The sequence below is a fragment of the Mesoplodon mirus genome (assembly GCF_964341445.2).
Source record: "Mesoplodon mirus genome assembly, chromosome: 3".
Classification (NCBI taxonomy): domain Eukaryota; kingdom Metazoa; phylum Chordata; class Mammalia; order Artiodactyla; family Ziphiidae; genus Mesoplodon; species Mesoplodon mirus.
The window spans coordinates 48,649,055-48,667,339 of NC_138978.1; the positions used below are offsets into that span (position 1 = coordinate 48,649,055).

The window sequence follows — 18,285 nt, forward strand, 5'->3', positions numbered from 1 at the left end:
TTTTCTTTTCTTCTCCTCCTTACTGCCTCTCAGTGCTAAGTGCCCAGTGGTGTCTGACATGGTAAGATTAAAACTTGCACTTTTCCTAATAGATGTAACTCTCTTCCTGATTTGCAGTAAGCAGGAGCTGCTTTTAAGCAATTACCCATCATTTGGGGCCATCACATATATTGTGCTTTCGTTCAGGTCATAATCAATAATTCATATGTCAGTAGGAGCCCCATTAGCTCAGGTGAAGGCAGATGTCTTTCTAATGAAAATGTTCCATTTTCCAAATGACTTTTCTTTTTCTCAGAGAGTTGTGGTTATAGAAGACATAAGAAGATGGAAAACTATGTTGGAGCTTCCTGATCAAACCAAAGAGAATCTAGTTGAAGCCTTACGAGAATTAAAGAAGAAAATACCCTCCAAGGAAGTGTTAAAATCAACAAGGATAGGTATGTTCCTTCCGAATTTTATAAGTGCTTATATTTTATCTCCTTCTTTCTCCTTTCCTCCCTCCCTCAGACATTATCTGTCATACCAGTGCTTCTCAAACTATCTGTGGTGAGAGATCATTGTTTAAGAAATTCTCCATTGGTTGCAGACTAATACTTTTAAAATATAATAAAAATTACCAGAAAAATGAAATTAAAATATACAAAATGTAAGCCCTACTTTTTAAAAAAATTATACTCAACAAATATAGAAGTACTTTATCAAAGTTTTCAATGCTTACTTCAGTTTCTGTACTTACTGCATGAACTTGTAACTAGCATGATCTGTGGATAACGTTTTGAGTGTGCTTGATGCTGGGTGCGCAAAAATGAAGAAGACATGATTTGCGACCTCAAGGAACTTAGGGTTGGGTGGAGAAACAAGCAGGTAGACAAATGGGAGCAGTAAAATAGTATAGGTTAAAAATAAAAACATATAAATACTGTCCATGGAACCATTCTGATCTGTACAAGGTATATGCTGGCACAGAGGACAGGGTAGTCTTACATCTGGGGAATTCAGAAAAGGCTCCATAGAAGAGGCGACATTTCACTTAAATCTTGGCTTTTCCGTCTTGAGTAGAAATAACTTCCAAAGCATGGTTTGTAAAAACAAAATAATAGCAACATTTGCTGCTACATCATTTATTACAGCATTGGAGATATTTTAAGAGGTAAGTCAGGAACTACGTTGAATTACCATTTTAGTACAGTACACAACTGTGAATAATATGCGAGGGAGGGCCAACATGTGTTCCTCAAGCTGCTCCCAAGTCCCCAGGGAGTCCAGGGTAGTCGTTCACAGCTGCTGTTCTTGCCCTCACCAGTGCAGCCATTGCCTTCTCTGCCTCCCCTTGACCTCTTGTTCATGAGAAGCAGGAGAGAAAGCAGCTTCAGACTGGCGCTAACAGCTGGCAAGAGCTGTGCGAAATTCCCCAGAGGTTCCCCCAAGAGTCTTGAGAGTTGCACCCCTGTAATATAAACCAGAATCTGAGAAAATTAGATGCTTAAAGAACATAAAACCCTATCATTATAGCCAAGGAGAGTCTCCCATCTGCTGCTAGATTTTCTCTTTATAGGTTGTGGTCACTAGAGGGCAATAAGACCATTCATATGAGCAGATAAGGTATTTCCACCAGTAGAGGGTACTAGTGGTTAATGTTTTATGACATGTATACATGTACATATGTGTATGTATATGTTCATATTTAGGCACACCACAAATACCACTTACAATCAGATCTTAAATATCAACATAATAGTCTGGAATTGTCCTACAAATACGGAACAGGTGACAATTTTTAAAAAATCATTTCTGTTTGTCCTTTGAGTACCATTGTGAATATGCTTTCAAGAATGGGTGTGTCTGATGTTCAGAGATTCCAATTCAAGAATCATAATGAAACCACAACAAGGGGGTATAACTTAGGAGCTGGAAACCATCCAACTTTTGAGTCTTGACCCTATCCCAAGCCTTGCCATCACCTGAGGTTGTGTGGAATATACAGGTCCCTTGGTCAGTTGCTAGCCTGAAGATTCATTTGGATCATTGCCTGAGAATGTTTACATTCTTCCACCTTTAGCCTCCTGCCTGTCCCTATCCTGTGGGCTGTAAGGGGCAAATATTTACTGAGTACCTTCTTTGTGCTAGGAACTATGCTGGCATAATGATGAAGGAGACAGATACTGTCCCACCTTTTTGGAGCCTGCAGTCTAATGGAAGGACAGGCAATTTAACAAGACTTGGTCATACAATGCAATGAGTGCTCTGATGATGAGGAGAAGTTAGCCCAAGGAGTATACGTGTTGGGGGTAGAAAAGATGTTAAAGAATGTGTCAGGCCTGGGTATATCACATGAGCTGTACAGAGGGCTGGAGGTGGCAGAGAACACGGTACATTGCAAAAACTAAAAGAAGTTTTGTGTACTTGAAATGTAATAAGCTGGAGACAGAGTCTGGACCAGATGGAGAAGACTCTTTGTAAGCCATTCAAAACTGTTTGGGCTTAGCATGCGTATTAGTTACCTGTCCCTGTGTAAAAATTACGCCCAAATTTAGCAGCTTAAGTGTCTGTTATCTCACACAGGCTTTTTGAGGGTCAGGAATCAAGGACCTGCTTATCTGGGTGCTTCTGGCTCTTGGTCTCTTTAAGAGGTTATAGTCAAACTGTTGGGTGGAACTGTAGTCATCTGAAAGCTTGACCAGGGCTTGAAGATCTGCTCCTAACTGCTCACTTATGGGATTGCTGGTAGGAGGCCTCAGTTTTTCATCACCTGGGCCTCCCATAGGGCTGCTCATGACATGGCATCTGACTTTCCCCAGAATAAGTGATCCAAGAGAGAATAACCAAGATGGAAACCATAGTGTCTTTTATCATCTAGTCTTGGAAGTAACATACCATCACTTCTATTATATTCTGTTGATCACACAGACCAACCTGAGTACAGTTGGGAGACAACTACACATGGGTTATGAATACGAAGAGGTGAGGATCATTGGGGGCTATCTTGTAGACAGGCTATCACAGCATGTATTTCTTTTAATTTAACCTAGATGTATTCTACTTCCTGGACCTGCAGATTTATGTTCATTTGTAGAAGTTTTACAGCCATTATCTCTTCAAAAGCACATCTCCTTTATTCTATTTCTTTGTTCTGGGATTCTACACTTAGAAATTTGTTAGGTCTTTTATTTTCCATGCCCCTTAGCTCGTATGTCTCCTTGTCTCTCAGAAAATTCTGGGCAGTTTCTTTAGTGTCCCACTATTGTGGGACATCCAAGAGGAAATGTCCAACAGAATGTTGGATGTACAAGGCTAAAGCTAAGGAGGGACAGTAAATATATACTTGAGAGTCATCATCAGCATATAGTTAGAAACTGAGGCAGTTGCCCAGGGAGAGTATGTAGGAAAAGCAAAGAGCCAAGTCCCAAATCCTGAAGCACATCAATATAAGGCTCACAGGAAATGGAGAAGGTGTGAGCAGGGAAATGGGAGAGAACGCTGTCATGGAATGGGAAGGAGGGCTTCTGAGAGGGGATTCGTCAGCAGTGTCCATCGTTGTCAAAGGGCCAAAGAAGCTAATTCTAAAAATTGCACATTGGATTTTACAAAGTAAGGTCATTAATGATTTTGGTAAGGACAGTTTCAAAGGCAAGGTTAAGGGCAGAAGCTTGAGGAGTGAGGAGGAGGTAAGGAAATGAACTGTGAAAATAGACAACTCTTTCAAGAAGTTTGGTATTGAAAGGAAAGAGAGAGGTGGCAATATCAGAAAGGAATGTGGAATTGAAGAAAGTTCTAATTTTTAAAATAGGAGAGAACCTAACCTGTTGAGTGACAGGTTTGTAGGGAGACCTTATCAGGGAGAATGGACCAGACTTTGTAAGGACTGACTGTGGTGATGAGGATGCCATGATGCCTCTCATTTTGTTGTCACCCATACCCCCTTTACTGGCTCGCTCTTTCTACCTTCGGATACACTTAAATCTTCTCCTTTAATTGTCTGCCATCCTTTCCAGATACCTCGTTTCACTTCTTCCTTTTATAGCCAAATTCCTTTAAATATGATTAATAATCACAACTCCCATGTCTGCCCCTTCCCCTCCTTCATTAAATTATTTCCATACTGGCTTCTCCCACAAACACTATTCTTCTCTGTAGGGACACGAGTGATTTCATTCTATCCAAATCCAGTAGTCTTATCTCAGTTCTCATCTTCCCAGAACCGTGAACTTGAGACCATTGATTACTCTCTTTTCTGTCAATAAGAATGACACTGAACTTGTTGCCAATTCTTTTTTTTTTTTTTCCGGTACACGGGCCTCACACTGTTGTGGCCTCTCCCGTTGCGGAGCACAGGCTCCGGACGCGCAGGCTCAGTGGCCATGGCTCACGGGCCCAGCCGCTCTGCGGCATGTGGGATCTTCCCGGACCGGGGCACGAACCCACGTCCCCTGCATCGGCAGGCGGACTCTCAACCACTGCGCCACCAGGGAAGCCCTGTTGCCAATTCTTTATCTATTTTTTAAATGTTTATTTCTTTCAAGCCCTTATCTGAGTTTGTAATTACTTATTTAATTATTTACTGAGTTATTTTTTGTTTACTGTACAGTAACTCTATGCCAGCAAGACCATGCAATATATTTTATTCACCAATGCATTTCAAGCATTAGTGTGGCATATAGCAGATGCTCAGGATATGTTCATCAAATTAATGAAAATGACAGGGTCAAACAAGATTTTCTCCATGACGCTTTCTAGCTTTCTTTATTCCTGTTTCTCGCCTTTCTCTGTTTCTTTCGTCTTTGTCCCCTGTCCTCTCACAGGAGGTTTGTTTCCAGAAAGCTCAGACCTCAGTCTTTGGCTGCTGCTTTAGAGCACTTAGCCAGAGAGGCCGTCAACTTCTCCAGCTTAACTAAGGCCTTAATTCAGACAACTCCTAGGTATGCATCTCCTGTCCTGATCCATTTCTGAATCTTAGATTTTTAGAAATACTGTTCCAATTTACATTGCTACAATTTTCTTAAAATCTTACTAATTTACTGGGTAAAAATAGCATCTTGTTTTCATTTGCTGTATAGAATGGATTGTTTTCTATTTGTTTATTGGCACTTTGTCCTTTTTTTGTGAATTGTTTGTGTTCTTTGTCCATTTACTGTTGAGATCTTATAGTTTTTGTTTTCTGTTTCTGAACTTTATAAATGTCAATGTCATAAACGTTTAAATCCATTTTAGCTACCTCAGTTTATAAACAAGGAAATTCAGACTCAGAGAGATGAAGTGACTTATCCAGGGCCATATAGTGAGTTAGCACCAGAGATGTAATGAGAATCCAGGTCTCTTGGGGCAGTGTTCTTTCTTGGTTAGCAGACTGCCATTGTGCCCGGAATCCCAGCCATATGTGCCTTAATTTTACTGGACCATCTCTATGGGTTCTGCCATCTGCTCAAGCTCACGTCTTTTAAATCAGAATTTAGTGCCTTTTCTTGTGTACTTCAAATGGGAGTTTTCTCCTAGTATTTTCATTTTAGTCAGTGTTTGCTCTGACATAAACTCTTTAGGTGCATATGTCCAGCAGGCAGTTGGAGATGTAGGACTGAAGCTCAGATGAGAGATCTAGACTAAAACTATGTATTTGGAAGACATTTGCCTGGAAACTTCTGCTTCAAATCATTTAAGTGAATGAATTCTCTGAGTAAAAGAAGGGCTGAAGGATTGAGCTGGGGAGAATATCCGTGGCAGGGAAATGGGAAGAGGAAGAGGAGCCGGTGAAGAGGCAAGAGTGTAATTAGAGAGAGGAAGAGAACCAGGACTGTGCAGTGACACGCGGGCTAAGGAGGAGAGTGGGGTTTTTTTTGTTTTTTGTTTTTTGTTTTTTGCAGTACACGGGCCTCTCACTGCTGTGGCCTCTCCCGTTGCGGAGCACAGGCTCCGGATGCGCAAGCTCAGCGGCCATGGCTCACGGGCCCAGCCGCTCCGTGGCATGTGGGATCTTCCCGGGCCGGGGCACGAACCCACGTCCCCTGCATTGGCAGGCGGACTCTCAACCACTGTGCCACCAGGGAAGCCCAAGGAGAGTGTTTTGAGAGGCAGGGGAAGTGAGTAATCCCACTGTTCTCAAGTGGTCTGGGAAGTTGAGGGCCAGCTGAGCAAAAGCCTTTGGATCTGGCACCTAATGGGCCCTCTGTGACCGAATACCTTTATTATAAAGGAAACCAGTGGGTGGGGGTATTGAGTAAATGGCTGATGAGGCAGTGGAGTTAGACCTTGCACTCAACCTGGTAGGCAGACATGCCCCACTTCTGCAATACGGTAGGTATAAATATTCTGGGAGAAGTTTTACGTCCATCATATTGATCTGATTTTCATTTATAATTGATTAACAACAAAAAACCTTGTACTTACAAAGTGCTTTCACATCTACGATTTCATTTGATCCATATAACAATTCTATAAGGTAAATATTATTATTTCCTCATTTTACAAATGAGAACACTGATTTCCTCATTTTACAAATGAGAACACTGAGGCTTAGAGAGTTTAAAGTAACTTGCCCCAGGTCGGGAAACCAAATAATAAGTGACAAAGCTAAGGTGGACTTATGCCATGTCATGCCACCTCCTGAAACCCAAAGATGCACCTTTGTCCACGGCAAGCTCTTACTTGTCCTTTAAGACCCAGGTGAAACATAATCGTCTTGGTGAAGCAAAAAATGTTTGTTGAATGAATAAATGAGTTAGTGAGTGAGTGAATGAATGGGTATGTGATTTGACTTGCCCAAGTTCATGGGATAAGTTACTGGCAAAGAACTTTCAAATGGCCTTCTCTTCTTAAGTTGTCCCATAGATTCAGCAATCCTGAACTGCTGATAAGCTCCTGTATTCATTATCTATGAATAGTGCCATAACAAATTGCCAGAAAATTAGTGGTTTAAAAAACACAGATTTATTATCTTACATTTCTATAGGTTAGAAGTTCAGTACAGGTCTCAGTGAGCTAAAATCAAGGTGTTGGCAGGGCTACATTCCTTTCTGGAGACTCTAGGGGAGAATCTGTTTCCTTGCCTTTTCCAGTTTCTAGAAACCACCTGCATTCTGTGGCTTGTGATTCTCTTCCTCCATCTCCAGAGCTGGCAATGGTGGGTCGAATTCTTTTCACACCTCATCTCTCTGACCCACTCTTCTGTCTCTTCTGCCTTTAAGGACTCACGTGATTAGATTGGGCTCGCCTAGGTAATCCAGGCTCATCTCTCCATCTCGGGGTGCTTAACCTGAATCACATCCGCAAAGTCCCTTTTTCCATGTAAGGTAACATATTCAGAGGTTCTGAGGATTAGGGCATGGATGTCTTTGGGGACTATTATTTTGCCTACCACAGCCCTCCAATTACTCTGTGCTCTTTCAGATTCTATGCTCTTATTCACTCTACTGCTTGTCAAGACTCAGGACGAGAATTGCCTCTTTCATGGTATTCCCTGGCCCGTTTGCCAGCCAGATTGACTCCTCTGTCCTTTTGGCCCTCCCTCGGTTTCCCCCTTCAATACTATCTTAGGACCTGTAACACTTCGGTGCACTGTTTTTGTTTAGGTGTCTTCTCCTGTGCTTAGACCTACCTGGAGCTCCTTGAGTAAAGGGCTGTGTCTTGTTCAACATTCTATCCCAAGGTCTAGCACAGGGCCTGGTACTTACTAAGTATTTGATAATGTTTGTTAAATGAGCAAAAGACCGCTTCCTGCAGGGAATTTGTCTTAACAATGTGCTGGGATGCAGAAGCCCTGTACTCTTAAACCCAGGGGACTTGACCTAGATCATAAGACCAGCCAGTGGCACTGCTTGCTTTAACATAAACTTCATGGAGCAAATAATGACTTTTTGCAGATCATTAACTTCCTCAGTGTAGCTACTGACCAACTTGTGACCTTGGGGAAAGGTCATGGAGCCTCATTTTTTCCATCTGAATCAGGAGGAGGTAGGACTGTATGATCACTGGAGGGAACAGTATAGGGTTAATACTTGAGCTCTGCAGCCAAACTGCCTGCATTTGAAACTTGGCCCTGCTTTTTACTTGCCATGTCCTGCACAAGTTTCTTAACCTCTTAGTTCCTTAGTTCTTTACCTGTTAAACGCGGAATCACTATAGCACCTACCTCATAGGGTTGTTCTGAGAATTCATTGACTTAAATGTAAAGCATTCAGTGCAGTGGCTAACTGTCATTATTGTTATCATGAAATTCCCTTTTTCATTTGAAGTTTGTCATTCTGTCTTGTTTTTTATAGAAGAGGGTTCCCTAGGCCTCCTCTCTCCTCTTTTCCTGCCCCAGACTCAGTGCCTTCCCTGCTGTTACTCTTCCTTCTGTCACCCTCTTGCTTGCAAAGCTTGCATCCCCCAGGTCTCCTCATAGCCCCTGCCCTTCTTGGGGTGGTTTCCCTGGTGCTGGGAGAGCCTCCTGACCAGTCCAGGTGGGGCTCCTGTGGGAGTATCTGAGAGGTGTACTGCCCCCTGCAGGCCAAGAGCAGTGATTCCTTTGCCCTGGCCTGAGAGTCGAAGACTTCTGCCCTTTGGCTCTTCTGATTTAGGAATATCAAGAAGGTGAACAACATTATCTCAACAGAACTTTATTGGACACTCTCTGTGTGCCAGTCCCTAATAACAGAGAAGGACAGGGTGTTGGGGCATTAAGTATGCAGGCTCTGGAGTCAGGCTGCTGTGCTCAGATCCTGGCTTCCATGCTTACTAGCTATGAAGCCCTGGGCAAGTTGCTTGGCTGAGCTTCTTTGTAAAAAGAGATATAATAATAGTATTTACTTCATTGTGTAATTATAAAAAATTAAATGATATAATTCCTATAAAATCTAGAGTAGTAAGCAGGAAGGGTTCTTAGCAATGGGTAAGAATTAGAAACTTTTCATTCAATTCTTTACAATATAGTTCCATTATTTTGTTTGCAATTGTGTGATTTCCCCAATCAACTGCATCCGTATTCAACTGTTAGTACAAAGCCAATTTGAAAGCCAAATGTAAACCTTTTTTTCTTTATAATATAACTGTTTGATTCAGTTCAGCAAACATTTCTTGATTGTTTTGTGGTAAGGCACTATGCTGGGAGCTGGGAATGTATCTTGGAGTAAGGAGTAAGGTATGGGGTTCTGCACCCAAGATGTTTACATCAAGTTTAGAGAGAAAAGTGGACATTTAAACCTTCTAGGCAGAGGGAGCAGTGTGAGCTAAGTACAGAAATGTAAGAAGGCCATACAGCCTGACCCTATCAAGGACACACAAACTGCTTTCTATGGCTAGAACTTAGCACCTGGAGGCCAAAGGGGTAGGAGGGCTGGGACTGAGGAGAGGAAGGAAAGAGAGAGATATGGTGAGAGGTATGGCCAAAGAACTTCCAGGTCATCGAGGGCTTGAATCTATACTTAGAAATTAATTTGAGGACAGAGGAGAGAGCCATTGAAGGGCTTCTGATAAGGGAATGATGTGATCAAATTGTGTTTTTAAAAGGTTAATTTGACTTTAATATAGAGGATGAATTGGAGAAGGCCACTCTGGGGACAAAGATTGATTAGTAAGTCATTGCAGTAGACCTGTGGAGAGGTGATGAGGACCTGAATCAGGGCAGCAGGGAGAATAAAGAGGGACGTGAGGAAAAGGAAAAGATGCAAGAAATGTTAAGGAGCCTAGGCACTTCCCTGGCGGTCCAGTGGTTAAGGCTTCGTCTTCCAATGCAGGGGGTGTGGGTTTGATCCCTGGTGGGGGAGTTAAGATCCTACATGCCTTGGGGCCAAAAAACCAAAACATGAAACAGAAGCAATATTGTAACAAAGTCAATAAAGACTTTAAAAATGGTCCACATCAAAAAAAAATCTTAAAAAAAAAAGTTAAGGAGCCTAAAATAATGGGTGAATGCTAGTGCCATGTGTGACAAGAAATACAGGAGGAGGGACTGAGGGGGATAATAATGAGTTCCATTTTCCATTTTAGAAATGTTGAGCTAGAGGTGCTTGCAAAATAAGCAGGTAGAGATGTCCAGTAGGGGACTGGATATTTGGGTATTGTGCTCAGTGAGAGCCTTTAGGCTAGAGATATGTATTTGGGAGTCATCTGCTTGCAGATGGTAGTTGGACCACAGGAGTGGGTAAGGTTACTCAGGGAAAACAGGTGAAGAAAGAAGAGAAGAGGCCAAGGACAATGTCCCAGCTGGGGTTCACAGGTAAGTAAAGGTTGGGCAAGGCATGTACAGCCAGCAGAAGAGATGGAGAAGGAAGAGGAGAATCAGTAACAGGTGGTATCTCAAAACGCAATGGAAGAGAATATTTCAGAAGGAAAAAGGCAGCAGTGTCAGATGCCACAGAGGTATCAAGTAATGTCACAATGAAAAAGGTCCATTGGATTCGACAAGAAGAAGGACTCTCTGTGGGACTTGTGCATCTTCACTTCTTGTATATAAAGGTGGATCAACGGTGCCTGTCTTGGGGAGAGAAAAGGATAAGGTGGGGAACACATGAAGGGAAGGATCTCTATTCCAAAGAAACCTGAATGCACTTCTAGTATAGCATACCCCATGCTGTTAGGATTGCTTACACGTTGAGCCAGCCCATGAGATTGTGAGCTGAACTGCATAGATACATACAGTCCCACTGCTCAGAGGAGACCCTCGTTAATAATTTCAGTATAAATTCTTTTAGTCTCTTTTTCTCTGTGTATAAACAAATATATGTGTTTGTTTATATATATATATATATACACAAATGTAATTTTACAAATAAATATTGGCTTATACTGTGCGTGCTCTTCTGAGAACCTGAGTAATCATCTTTCCACGTTACTCCACGTAGAGCTATTGCAGTCTTTTTTTCCTGTTTTTTTTTTTTTTTCTTTTTTTGCGGTACGCGGGCCTCTCACTGCTGTGGCCTCTCCCATTGCGGAGCACAGGCTCCAGACATGCAGGCTCAGCAGCCATGGCTCATGAGCCCAGCCGCTCCACAGCATGTGGGATCTTCCTGGACCAGGGCTCGAACCTGTGTCCCCTGCATTGGCAGGTGGATTCTTAATCACTGCACCACCAGGGAAGTCCCCTGAGCTTCACTTTTTATTCCACAGATCTATCGATCTGTTTTTTTGGTGCCAGTCCATATAATTTTAGTTGCTTTATAATATGTTCCAATAGCATATAAGGGTAGTTACACCTCATAATACATATGAGTATCTTATGCTATTACCCATTTGTTTTTCTAAAATAAGTCTAAAGCTATTTGGATGTATTCCAATAAAGGCAGCCTACTGAGATTTTTTTTATTGTAATTACATTAAATCTACAAATTAATTTCTATATTGACATCTCTGTACTGGTCTTTCCATCATGTAATATGGTATATTTTCCCCTTTCATTCAAATTTTCTGTTATACATTTTAGTAAAAACATATGTATTTCCTCATCTGGGTTTCTCATTCCCCAACATTGACCAAACACCCACTCTCCCGACCCCCTGTCCTGCCCCTGTTTTCTGCTGGAGATACAAAGGTAAACTGTCACAGCTCTTGCCCTCAAGGAGCTCTCTTTGGTGGGCAAGAGAGATAACTGATCAGATAATTACAACTAATTATAATAGTTATGGTGATGAACAGGAGCATGAGGTGCTAAGGAAGCACAGAGGAGAGGTACCAGCCAAGACTGGGGGTTATTATATTAAGGAAGACTTCCTGGGGAAGGGGACTCCTGAACTGAGTCTTAAAGGCAGAATGTAAGTTAACCAGATGGAGAAGAAGGAATATGCCAGGCAGACAAAATGCTCATTGGAGTATATATTCAAAAGTAAAGAGGTGAGAAAAATATATTGAAGTGTCTTAGGAGCTGCAAGTAGCTAGAGTATCAGATGACAGTGGGGTAATAGCTGGAAATGAAGCTAGAAGGTAGATGGGAAGGTGGCAGATTGTGAAGGTACTTGTGTGACTAGATAAGAATTTGGATATAGGATTGAAAGATTTAAGTGGTGGAGTGTAATGGTCAGATTAATGTTTTAAAAAATATCCCTGAAAGAGAAACTAATAAATAAAGGCCACTCTGGCTGCAGTGTGGAAGGTGGCATTAAGGGCTCCAGACTTTGGCTGAGAGGCCAGTCAGGCTGCTGGAGTCATCTGGAGGCGACATGCCCTAAGGCAAGGTCAGTGGTGATGGGGATGGAGTTTAAGAGTGGTTCCAGAGCTATTAAGGAGATAGGCACATACACAAACAGCACATGGGCATGCAACCCCCTCTTGTTAATGAGTTGCTAAGTGGTTTATGGTTTTTACTAGTTTAAGCATGATTTTCCCCCTATTATACTCTGACTGTTTATTGCTGACATAAAAAAGCTATTGATTTTTTTAAGAAGTATACCTATCTTATATTCTAATACTTTTTGAACTTTAAATGTTTGCTTGATTTCTTTGGCTTTTCTATGTGTTTATTTTTATCTAAGTACTTTTGCATATGATATTTTTTGACCCTTTCCTCTTTTTCCATTTTTATTATGAAAATCTCAAACATTCACAAAAATAAAGAGAACAGTACAAACCCCCATAGGCCTCTCACCTACATTCAGTAACTATTAAGGTTTGGTCGCATTCACTTTATCTTTCCCTTTTTTGTGTTTTTGTGCTGTTACTGAAGTATTTTAAAGCAGAATCTCAGACCTTTTGTCATTTCAGCTCTACATACTTCAGTATGCATATCTAAAAAATATGGATGTTTTCTTACATAACTACAATGCCATCATCATGCTCAACAAAATCAACAATAATTCTTTGATATAATTTAATAACCAGTGTATATTCGTATTTCTTGTTTATCTCAAAATATATTTTAATTGGTTTATTCCAATCAGGATTTGGATCACACATCACATTTGATAGTTTGGACTCAAAAGACTCTTTTAATCTTTAGCAATCCATAACCTTACTCCCTTTTTTTAAAAGTGCCATTGATGATTGAAAGTTGTCCTGTAGAATGTCCCACATTCTGGATTTGTTTCTTACACTATAATTTAACTTATTCCTCTGTCTCTCATATTTTCTATAAACTGGAGGTTAGCTTTGAATGACTAGTTACTAGGGTTATGGTTCATCTTTTCCTTGGGAGGAGGGTGCAAGACTACTTCATAGGTAGGACTGTGAAGTGCTACCTCTATCTGATAGTGCTACTTTTAGGGATGCTAAGATTGATCAGTGGCGATGATGACACCTCATCTTTCCATTGTACATTTCCCCATCAACTTTTCATTGACTGATTTCATCCACTGTTGATTGTCACCTGAATGAATTATTTCATCATGGGCCACAAAATTTTTTTAAATTCTGTCAATTTTATCACATTTATTAGCTGAATAAAGAATATTCTGTCAATAACTAGGACTGTTTGGTTGTCCTGAAATATAATATGTACTGAAAAGACAAGATAAATGCTTAATTCATTTACTTTTATTGCAATTTTTGGATTAAGGAGTTGGTACCTTAGGTGTTCCATTTTAAATATCTATTGATCGAGCTTCTGTTTTATGACTTATTTCATTGGCTAGCCCAGTGATTCTCCCCCAGTGATTATCTTGTTATCTCAGTCTTTGAGAAACAGGTCTTCATTTGCACAAGAGCCTTTACATCCTTAGGTGTGTGAATGACTTGCTAAGTGCCACACATTAGTCCTTCCAGTTCTGTACCTTTCAGAAGAATACAGAACAACCTTTTCTTTGGTTTCTGTTCTCTTGTTCCAGGTCACACTGTGAACAAGATGCGTCAACACTCAGATTCAGAAGTGGCTTGTCTTGCCAGAGAAGTTTACACTGAGTGGAGAACTTTCATTGAAAAACACAAGGATAGACCTTCTATAGAAGTCCGAAGTGATTCCAAAACCGAGACATTTAGGAAAAATGCCCAGAAATTACTCTCGGAAGCCTTGGAATTGGAGGTAATGTCCTGGTTGGAATGTGATGACTAGGTACTCTGGGTTAAATGACCTTCATATTTTCATAATGAACTTTCATAGTCTTAAGTGCTATGGCTTTATTCTAACTTTTTTTTAAAGATTCTGGATTTATAAACATTCTGGGGGACAGTATTGTATAAAGAGCACAGGCTTTGGAACTAGCAAGACATGGATTAAAACCCTGGCTCTAGTATGTGCTGGTTGTGACACCTTAGGCAAATCTCTTAACATTTCAGAGACTTGATTTTTTATCTGTGAAATGAAGATTATAATTTCTACTACCTAAGATTATTGGAAAGATTAAATGAACCGTATATACAAAAGAATAGGATAGTGCCTGGTGGTTAGAAGTCACTTAATGAATGTTGGTTCCTTCCCATTTAAAATTCTTACCCTAACAAATGCCATATGATATCACTTATATATGGAATCAAAATATGACACAAATGAACTTATTTACAAAACAGAAACAGACCCACAGACACAGAAAACAAACTTATGGTTACCAAAGGGAAAGGGGTTAGGAGAGGGATAATTAGAAGTTTGGGATTAGCAGAAAAAACTACTATATACAAAATAAATAAACAGCAAGGTCCTACCGTATAGCACAGGGAGCTATATTCAATATCCTGTAATCAACCATAATTGAAAAGAATATGAAAAAGAATTATATATACATATATATATAATTGAATCCGTTTTCTGTACACCAGAAACTAACACAGCATTGTAAATCAACTCTACTTCAATAAAAATAAATAAATAAAATTCTTTCCATTTCCACTGAAGCAAAAATTCTGAGATGGACTCTGTTACGGAATATCAATGGCAAAATAAATAACTGTCTTTTGAAGACTGTACTCCATTTTTGGTCAGCACTCATACCTTTAGTTCTAATGCATATAGTCCATTGCACAGTCCCTGTCATCTTCATGACCAACAGTTAGAATGGTGTTAGTGGTTTGAGGTACACATGCTGGAAGAAGAATTTTTGCTCATTAGCAGTAATATTAATCATCATCATCAAATAAATCTTTTAGGTCAATTAATATTCTGGAAAAATCAGACATATAACATCCATATTTTTTCCTCTTCTCAGGGTATCCCTAATGTATCCTTAAAGAATAACTTAATATTATTAACAAAAGAAGCAATTCAGAAGTCTGATTTAGGGCTTCCCTGGTGGCGCAGTGGTTGAGAGTCCGCCTGCCGATGCAGGGGACACGGGTTCGTGCCCCGGTCCAGGAAGATCCCACGTGCCGCAGAGCGGCTGGGCCCGTGAGCCATGGCCTCTGAGCCTGCGCATCCGGAGCCTGTGCTCCGCAACGGGAGAGGCCACAGCAGTGAGAGGCCCGCGTACTAGTAAAAAAAAAAAATCTGATTTAAATACCTGATCTGTCACTGCATTCTCTGAAAAAATATTTTAACCTTTCTATTTCTATTATGTATCCACAAAAGAAAGGCAAATGGGCTTGTGGTATATTATTTACTTTTTAAAAATAAAGTTTGGGGGCTTCCCTGGTGGCGCAAGTGGTTGAGAGTCCGCCTGCCGATGCAGGGGACACGGGTTCGTGCCCCAGTCTGGGAGGATCCCACATGCCGCGGAGCGGCTGCGCCCGTGAGCCATGGCCGCTGAGCCTGCGCGTCCGGAGCCTGTGCGCCGCAACGGGAGAGGCCACAACAGTGAGAAGCCCGCGTACCGCAAAAAAAAAAAAATAAATAAATAAAGTTTGGGGTTTCTTAATACAAACTTACGATAGAAAATTAAAAAATATGGAAAGGAAAAATAAGATCACCATTGAACCTACCATCCAGACATAGTCTTGTTAACATTTTGGTGCATTTCCTATTTGGTAAATTATTGTAGCTCTTTCTTTTTTTTTAATAAATTTATTTATTTATTTATATTTTTGGCTGCACACGGACTTTCTCTAGTTGCTGTGAGCGGGGGCTACTCTTTGTTTCAGTGCGCGGGCTTCTCATTGTGGTGGCTTCTCTTGTTGCGGAGCATGGGCTCTAGGCACGCGGGCTTCAGTAGTTGTGGCATGTGGACTCAGTAGTTGTGGCTCGCGGGCTTTAGAGTGAAGGCTCAGTAGTTGTGGCGCACGGGCTTAGTTGCTCCGTGGCATGTGGGATCTTCCCGGACCAGGGCTCGAACCTGTGTCCCCTGCATTGGCAGGTGGATTCTTAACCACTGCGCCACCAGGGAAGTCCCTGTAGCTCTTTCAATGAATACTGGGCAAGTTATGATTATCCCAGACTTATTAAGAGCCAATTATGTACCAACTGTTCCATAAGATATTTTTATTGATTATTTAAATAACATTGCAGAAAATTGACAATTATTCACATTTATGTTGTATTTTTAATTGATCAATATCAGTGTCATTTTGTATATACTTTTCTATATATTTCTATTCTTATATTTATAATTTTTAATGTCTATTTGATGGTTCAGTGAAGTAATATACTGTAAGTGCTTAATTTTCCTAAGGAAGTATTAATATGAATATCAAGCCCTTGGAAGAGAGAAAAAAAATATGAAGGTTGTAAGTCTAATTTTCTGGAGTATCGATTAGCCAACAAGACTCGCTATTTGATGTTTTAAACGAAGTTTATTTTTAAAATAAACCAAAATTATTGCAGAAACATAGAGTGTGGGTATATAATATGTAGTTAATGTGGTGGTAAATACCAGTTCCCTGTGGTATCTTTTTAAGTAAATGATAATAACGAAGCTATGCTTGTAAGGATTAATGAGCAGTTTGCCTGCTATATTAAACTCAATAATAATTATCCTTTTAGTTTATCCATTAATTATCCTTTAACTGGCACATCAAGTGGTAAGCACTCAAGTGTTACAAAGCAAAGTTAAAAAAGTGATACATTCGTTAGTGCTTTCCAGTGTAATTGGAAAAAATATCAGATTAAGCATAGTTGAATGGTTTTGTTCCCAAAGAGTAAATTTTAAAAATTAAAAGTGTGCATCTTAGCCATCTTCCTTGGCCGAAGAAAATCAGTCTGTTTTCCCTGCATAAACAACATTTTATAGTATTTTTTAATCAGTTTGGTATGTCAGAAAATATAAATACAAACACTTTCTACATAAAGTTAACTCTTAGCACCCATCATCATCTGAAACATTTTCATATTAGGGCAACTCAGTGAACCATCTAATCCAGTATCTAGTCTTTGACAGTAACCAATGTTGAGTGCATTCAAATCAGACATCAGATCTCCATAAATGTACTTTATCAGGCAGTAGTAAACCATTGGGTAAGTTATTGGCCCAATAACTAAAAAACTTTTGCAATTTGATCTTGGCATGTGTTTTTTCAAATACACACATTACATTTTTATAGAAAATAATGTTACTATGTTATTTGTTTGGTCTTATCCTTCAGTAGTGAAAGCCACAGATAAAGAATATACACACACAGCCCCAAAGTGCATCTCTTTATTACTGTACAGATCTTGCTTTCCAGATTCATGGATTGTTTCCTTGTTCTTGGAATAAAGGAATAGATGAATAAAAACTCCATTGTTGAGACCCACACTCCATTCCCCTTTACTTTCTCCCTTCCAGATCTTCTTTGTTCTTCCCTGTCTTTTAGATCTTTCCTCATATGAACGTCCCCTGTGGTGTCATTCTCTTACTTCCCCTTCCTCATTATCCACTCTCCTTCCTACCTCACGGCCTGTGATCATTTTCCTATTATGTCATTTTAAAAAAATGAATCTGATTCTCAAAGTGAGCCTGTTATCGTTAAGAGTTATGAAACACTGGCTGGTTGGCCCAGTTGGTTGTCAGATGGTGCTAATGAGATCCAGGTCAGGGGTACATCCCCATATGGGACTGTTAGTTTTTTCTTTGTTTAATGGCCTCAGACTGTACCTCTGGCTTTGACCAGCTCTTTAATAAATGTATTCAAGTGGTCAAAAAGGAGTGTGGGTATATATGTACAAATCCAATCATGCTATTGGAAAACTCATACAAAGTTTGCTTCTAGTGGATATTCAGTTCACCAAATGTTTAGTTCTACGACTACTGGTGCCAGAGGAGAATGCAAACATGAATGAGTTGCAGTCCTTATCCTAAGAAAGCTTACTGTCTCCTGACTAAGAGCCTGTAAACGACTGACTAAATATGAGGCAGGATGAAATATGTCTGAAATAGTGTTACTAGCAAGTGGTATAAACACACAAAGGACAGAACAGTGAAATCTGATGGGGAAATCTGGGAAGGTTTCATGAAAAAGACAGCACTTGAACTGGCCTTTGTAAGAGTGGTTGGATTTTGCTAACTAGAAAATACATATAAAATAGAAACATATTTCATATGCTATGTATAG

The 18,285-nt window shown here is 40.2% G+C and overlaps 1 protein-coding gene across 4 annotated transcripts in view; it reads left to right on the forward strand.

Moving 5' to 3' along the window:
* The window catches only part of TCEANC2 (transcription elongation factor A N-terminal and central domain containing 2), a 41,887-nt gene that overhangs the window by 17,866 nt on the left and 5,736 nt on the right, over nucleotides 1–18,285 (forward strand). For all 4 annotated transcript variants that reach the window (XM_082612396.1, XM_082612394.1, XM_082612395.1 and 1 more), the window contains exons 3-4: nucleotides 296–437; nucleotides 13,722–13,915. In XM_082612396.1, coding sequence (XP_082468522.1) covers nucleotides 296–437; nucleotides 13,722–13,915 — 336 coding nt within the window. The remainder of the gene's footprint in view (nucleotides 1–295; nucleotides 438–13,721; nucleotides 13,916–18,285) is intronic.